This window comes from Myotis lucifugus, unplaced genomic scaffold (assembly GCF_000147115.1).
Source record: "Myotis lucifugus unplaced genomic scaffold, Myoluc2.0 scaffold_21, whole genome shotgun sequence".
NCBI lineage: Eukaryota > Metazoa > Chordata > Mammalia > Chiroptera > Vespertilionidae > Myotis > Myotis lucifugus.
The window spans coordinates 2,714,273-2,721,326 of NW_005871069.1; the positions used below are offsets into that span (position 1 = coordinate 2,714,273).

Consider the following 7,054-nt stretch of genomic DNA (forward strand, 5'->3'; position numbering starts at 1 on the left):
GCGGCCTTGACCCCTGGTGGTGGGAAGGGTACACTCTACAGGGTCTGGAGTAGGTCCCAGACACTGAAGTGAAGGCTCACCTGGGGCGGCGTCGCGCGCTTGCCCAGTTCTCTTCTCCCACTTGTTCAACGTGGCCAGGAAGGGTCTTCTAGGCCGCTAGGGAGTGAGGGAAAACGGGACTGTCAAGCGCCAATGCGGGAGCTAGAAATGGGGTTCTCAACCCACACCCCTGGCTCCAGGCAAGCCTTAACGAAGGGCGTTTGCCAAACTAAGAGATCCCTCCCCCCACTCCGCAGTTCCGCGACCCCCGCTGCCGCAGCTTGGGAGGGGCGCGCTGCGGCGAGGAGCCCGTGGGCTGTGGGCAGGGCGGGCTGTGTGAGGGGCTGGGCTGGGCTGGGAGAGGGGCAGGCCCTGTCCTTGGCCCACCCGCCTGACGCGCGGAGCCCGGAGTGTGCTCTGGCGCCACCGAGGAATCCAGTTGCCTGGGCGGGTGCCAGAAGGAAAGGTCGTGGCGGGGTCGCATCGCCTGGCTGCGGCGAGGGCCCGGTCCTGCGAGAGTGACCGAACCTCATCGCTGAAGGCCCGGGTCTCGGTCGCGGTGTGCGGAAAGGCTGCGTCGCTGGAACTCAAAGCACGCCTGCTACTTTCTGCTTCTCCTGAAGAAAACCGGGGCTCGCGGGGCTCCCTCGGGTCTGGGCCCCCTCCGCCCAGCTGGTAGAGGCCGAAACTGCTGGGACCAGGGGTGTGAAGGCGGGTGGGGCGGCGTGGACAGAGCCGGGAGCCTCTTCGTCCCCACCCCGCGTGATTGTCATTTGGGTCGTGGGGACAGGAGCTTGGTCAGGGAACACCAAACCCGGGCGCAAAGGTCACGCGACCCTGACACTCTAGAAAACCTTACAGTACCCGAGGGTCAGAAGCTGAGGAGGGGACCGCAGTCCACCTGGCTCAGGCTCTGGAGTAATCTTTAGGAAGGAAAGAGTTTTTTCAAGGGAGGAGAGACCAGCTGTGATTTTAAAAACATCTTTTTTTTGCATTGCTTTTCAACACAAGTTAGTGGTGATTTAAAGTCTCCATTTTCAGAGCTATCATGTCCGATGTAAAAATGAGAATCTTGGCTTTACAAAACTGGTATCAAAGGCAGCACCCTGCCTCTGGAGACAAGGCAGCAGTGGGAGGGAAAGGGTTGGTGGAATCAGAGATAGGAAGCAGCTGAAGTCGCTGACTCCCCACTCACCTTTAATCTTAAGAGTGTGTTTTCAAGAGAAAAGCAAAGAATTGATCATGAGTCCTGATAATTTCAACCCAGTGAACTCATTGACTCTCCTCCTTCCCCCAGTCTGTTTCAGTTTTATTTTCAGGTCTAATTATTAGCCTTGTGGTAGCAAATCTCCACTTAAATGCCTACCTTTTGTCATAATTCAACCCCATTATTATCACTCTTTATGATATTAAGTAGGTAGAAGGAAAATCAGTCAAACTTGTTAACTAGACTTAGGGATGGGCTTTCCCCCTCTCATTCCTGCCAAAAGATAGCATCCTCAAATACCACCCCCCCCCAATATGTTGTTTACAAACTATCCTCTTGGATGAGATGAGATCTGTCCAAGAACATCAAGTGGGGCCTGCATTTCCACTCTCTGAATTTCTGTGTTTGTATTACTCTTTAGAACATTGCAATCTATAACTTGTGAGAACCCCACTGCCTTTGAATTTATTGAGAAACGGATGTTCACACTTTTATGGTACTTCCTCTGGTCAAATCTCCCATTTTTAATATGGGAAACTGTCCCTAGCCCATCTGAAGCGGCACTTTCTCTTCAGATCACCAGGGAAAAGGCCTGGAAGCCCCACATCTACAGATGCTCTCTTTATACAAAAGGGGAGACTAAAAAAAATACTACTAATGGGTTCACACCCAAATGGGCTTTTTGCACTACTACAAAGGTAGGTTTTGTTTTGGAAACAAAACAAACAAAAAACATTGACATTCAAATTACTCTTAAAACTGCCCTAAGGAAATCTTGGGTGATTAAAATAATCACATGCCAAGAATGTTTCCAGCTTTTTGAGCCCCAATCAGGACCAATTTGCCTGAAAATGTCTGCTTGTCTATAAGCTTGTTGATAATGTCTGCCAGACGATTCTTGGGGCCCACACCTTATAATTTGTTCCATCACTCTTAGGAGAATTCTTACAGAGATCATTGGTCTTAACTTTTAATAAATCTGTTAGAAATCCCATCCTGGAGATTTGTACAGCAATCTTTCAGGTAAGAAAACCTGCAGACTGCCGCTCCTTTTATTGAATCATTCAGGAAAATATTTTGACCCCCACAGGAAGTTTCTTCAGACTCAAACCTAAACCCACTTGGAAAGAGAGGGGATAAAAACTCTCCACCTCCAGCCCATCACCACAAAGTGCTAAAGTCAGTTGTGAGTTTTATTTAAAAATAAGCACTATGCCTGGTTTTCATAAACTTTATACACGAATATGTACACAGATACAAATAAAATAACAAAAATAAAAATCACACTTGCTTTCACGTGGCAGTGGTCCTGGCACTCTACATACATAACATCAACTTTTGCTTTAAAGAAATTGTTTGGCCCAGGGAGACCACAGTGAGCGATCACCAAACCATTAATAAAGCTGTAGCTTGTTGCCTGCAACTTTCTTAATCCAGATTTTAAAAATATATAAATAATTTAATTATAAAACCCAACAATATATATGTTTTTAATCTTTTTGGCACAGTGAAGCATTGGTCAATAGCAGAGAAATGACTGAAGATTCAGACACCTCTCTCACATTCAGTCACATACGTACACATGGAACAGGGGCCCAATAAACCCCAAGCAGTAGTCATATCATTTATCTTATGGAATGGTTCCCTGATGTGCTTTTTTCTTTTTCTTTTGTTAGGAACAAATCAATGGAAGATGCAAGGAAAATGGTAGGAATGAGGGAGTGCCTGGGCAGTAAGAAGAGAGGAAAAGTCGGCGAAAGAAGGGAGACACAGGCTTAGTAAAGAAACTCAAACAACTATGAAATATTGCTTTGGTCCTCTGTAAAGTTATAAAAGAGGAAGGAAATATTCTGGACTAAGTTAAAACAGTTCTGTCAAAAACCCTTTAGCGGTAAGGCACGTGATGGAGAATTTTCTTTTAAAGCTCCTTTTCTCTGGACAGAAAGTGCAAAGCCCTGAACGTGCCATACCGGCGTCTCCTAGGGTGCCCACCCTGGCGGGGCTCAGCCAGGCAGCTCAGGACAGGAGCGTCTCCACTTGGTAGGGCAGGTGCGCGCCCTGGCCTCGGGAGGAGGCCGCCTGCAGGGCCGCGGGCAGCCGCAGGGGGCAGTACAAGTGAGCGTCACCCTCGCCACCGCCAGCCGCAGGGCCTTGGAAGTGCTTGGCGGGGGCGGAGGAGGAGAAGGGCGCGAGCAGGAGGTGCGGCGCGGGCGGCTGCGCCTCGGATCCGCGCGCGCCCAGCAGCGCAGGCTCAGCCGCTCTGTACGCGCAGAGCGGCAGTAGGGCCCGCCGGCGCGCGGGGGAGGAGCGCCGGATACACGGAGAGCGGCGGGCAGGGCGCAGCGCCCCACTGCAGCCGCACCCCGGGTGCCGCGTCCCCGTCGCGCCGGCTGCGGAAGGGCTTGCTGAGGATGCTGTCTATAGCGAAGGAGCTGGAGAATTTGCCCGTAGGGCTGGCGCGCCCCTCCTGCCGGGCGGAGGAGCGCGCGCAGGGCGAGCCCAGGGCGGCGGGCGCGGGCGCAGGAGCGGGCAGCGGGGCGGTGGTCTCCTCCGGCCGCAGCCCGGGTGCTGGGACCGGTGCCCGATGGCTGAGGCGCTTGCGGCGGCGACGGAAGACACCATCGGCGAAGGTGTACTCGCTGTTGGGGTTGAGCATCCAGTAGTTATCCTTGCCCCAAGGCCGCGAGGGGTCGCGCAGCACCTTGACGAAGCAGTCGTTGAGCGAAAGGTTGTGGCGCACCGAGTTGCGCCAGCCCGTGTAGCTGCCGCGGAAGAAGGGGAACTTGCCCATGAGGTACTCGTTGATCTCAGCCAGGGTCAGGCGCCCGCCCGCCGAGTCGCGGATGGCCATGGCTATGAGTGCGATATACGAGTACGGGGGTTTGGGCCGCCGCGTGTACGGCTTGCTTCGCCCGCCCTCACCGACCCCTGCGCTCTCGGCCCCGGGCCCTGCGGCGCCCTCCTCTGCGACCCCCGCCGCAACCGGGCCCTCCTCCTCGGCGGCAGGCGCACCTCTCGCATTCCGCTTACCGCCGCTTACCGCTGCTGGGCTGTTGGCGGCACAGTCCCCGTCCGACCCCAGGGAGTCGTCGCCGGCTGCGGACAGCGGAGAGGGCGCGTCGCTACCTCCTGTGCCCTCTAGGTCACTACCCGGCTTGATCTCGTGGGCCGCACGGGGGCTGAACACCTCCGACTCCATGCCCACGCACCCTGTCCTGGCTCGGCGCCGTGCTCTTTTCCTTTGCGCGGTCTTGGGAAGCTGGTGCGGGGGGCGGGGTGGCGACCTCAAGTCCAGGAGTCCTCGCCTTTCTCTCCCAGAGAGCTCTCCCTCCTCTTGTGAGAGACAGTCACTTTTCCGTAGAAGAGTCCAGTTCCACCGGAATGTTTCGTTGGAGGGGTTGTGCTTATTGGGTGAACTAAGAGGGGCGAAGAGGGAGGAGTTGGGTAGGCGCTGTCTTCAGTTCGAGGGTAAGAGACTTCAGGGTGAATGTGTGCAAGGGTGCGGCTTTAACTTCTGCTGCCCAGCCATAAGGGCCTTGGGATTTCCTGCTGGAGGGAAGAAGCGTAGGCATCTGCTCTCTGACCCGGAGGGTTTCTTCACTGGACGTCGCAGGTCCCAGGCAGGCGTCCACGGGGCACGGAAATGCGTGCCACCCTTGGGGAGGGTCTGGTGTCTTCAGCCCTGAGCGCCCACGGAGACGAGTCCCTGAGGCTGTGGCTCCCGCAGCCGCCTTTCCGCCCTCGGCCTCCAGAGAAGCATCTCCACGCTGGCCCGCAGCCCCTACGTCTGGCCTCCACCTTCCGCTGGGCCCAATATAACCCTGCGGAGGCGGGGCCTGGGCACGGACGACAGGGGGTGGGGGAATGGGGTGGCTTAGGTGGCTGTGGCTCCCGGGCGGGCCGCACCAGGTTGAGGCTACGAGGCGGCGCAGAGTAAAAGTCGCTGCGCGCAGGTTGTTGTTTTGGATCTGGCCAGCCCCGCCCTCTGCTTCCAGCCAATGGGAGAGTGCGCGGGGCTGGGAGTGTGCGAGTGTCTGTGACTGTGCGGGTGTCCGTGTGTGCCGGCCCCGCGGCCACTGCTAGGTTCAGGTGGGAGCGCCCCGCCGCCCGGAGGGTCTCTGTGCCCCGGAGCCCAAGGAAGCGATTTGGGCGAGAGGTCACAGGGGTCGGGACGGGGGAGGGACCTAGAAGGGCTGGGCCGAGTCAGCAGGGACTTGGCTCAGGCTTGTGGCCTTCCTAAAGGTGTACGTGGTATATGTTTGCTTCTCTTGTAGTGAAAACAGTGCTTCTTTCTAAAGTAAACGCCTCATGCCCCTGAGGAGGTGCTGAACTTAGAGGCCTCACTGGGCGCGCTTTGCAGTGACCTCTAACCGGAGCGACACGCTGTGCCCCGTCCTGTGATTTCATTTTGAGGACCATTTTTGTCTTTTCTCCTTTTTTAATGAATAAAATACTGGACTTGAAATTGTATAAGCCTTTTCGGATGAACTTTTGTTTGCTAAATGGTCTCCAACTTTCACTTTTCTTTGCCTTTACCTGTTTCTGCACCTGGCTGGTGGCCCTTGGGGAAAAGCAACTGTGTCAGAATGTCCAGGCTCTGCCTGCGCGCATGCCCCTCTAGATTCCAGCCTCTGTATTCCTGGGTTCCTACAGACAACAGGAACGATTGGGAGGGCCTGTTCCCAGGTCGGGGACCCAAGGTATGACGTGCTGATGGCCATTTCTTTCCAATCCTTCTCCTTGGAGACTCTTGCTGTGGTTTCAGTGGCACGGTATAGGAGAATTGGGAAAGGGGGTACTTTCTTGGCCCCAGGAAGTTTGGCACCTGACACTTTGAGGTGTCAATACTACAGGGAGGGGCTCACTGACCCCCAGAAGGGTACATTTCTCACCGCTGCCCTTCCACACTGAGGTTTCCTCCTTTTTCCTGTCTTTGTTGCAAATAGAGAAAGAACTGCGAGTACGTGGGAGCTCACCTTTGATGTTTGTTTTATTACCTTCCACCATTTGTGTGATGTACACAATCCTCTCTTATCTACATTAAGGCAGTTTTAAAGGCATTCAGCATGGGGTGGGCAAAATGAGAGGCCCATCGAAGGCTCTGTTATTTTTGTGTTTGGGAGAAATGACACGTTTTGGATATTAAACTCACATTGTGTGTTCGAATGGGGAGCTGGTGAGGGATGGCTCCTTTCCAGGGGACGTGCTACCCTAAAGAGGATCTGCTCCTCTCTGGCCCTGGGAGTTCATTGTCCCTTGGACCTGGAGAGGGGAGTAAGCTGGGACAAGAAAACAGCGAGGTAAACAGGCATGGGTTTGGCTAGGGATAATCAGTGTGCATGATGAATGTCATCCTCCTTTGAACTCTGGAGGTGGACAGGACACAAGGACAGGACAAAGGCCCATTTTATGGAGGAGGTAAGCCCACAGTTGATGTATGGACCCAAGTTGGCTAATCTAAGGAGGCCTCTGAGAGACTACAGGACCAAGGTTTTCTGCCCATCACGAGTTCCATTTTGGAGACCACACAGGTGAGCTGTCCTGCAGGCATGAAGTCATCCAGCTAGCATCACATCCCTGCCCCCACCTCCCTCTGTGTTTACAGCAACCTTCCTCCCAGACTTGCCAGCCACATGGCTTCCTTCACCCTGGGCAGCACCCTCCTATCTCCATCCCCACTTCCCTTCCAGATCCTCCACTTAGTTGCTCCAGGGTCCTCAGCTATTCTGGGAAGTTCCATGAGCTTTGGCCTGTTGATAGGGAGGAGAGAAAATTATGCACAACACTAGGCCACACTGCCACTCACAT

The 7,054-nt window shown here is 54.6% G+C and overlaps 1 protein-coding gene across 1 annotated transcript; it reads right to left on the reverse strand.

Moving 5' to 3' along the window:
• Positions 1-2,421: 2,421 nt before the first annotated feature.
• FOXQ1 (forkhead box Q1) lies at positions 2,422-5,455 on the reverse strand. The gene is given in 2 exon segments (XM_014453133.2): positions 2,422-3,536; positions 3,538-5,455. Coding segments are annotated over 2 exon segments (1,182 nt in total). The 5' UTR covers positions 4,446-5,455; the 3' UTR covers positions 2,422-3,262.
• Positions 5,456-7,054: the final 1,599 nt, after the last annotated feature.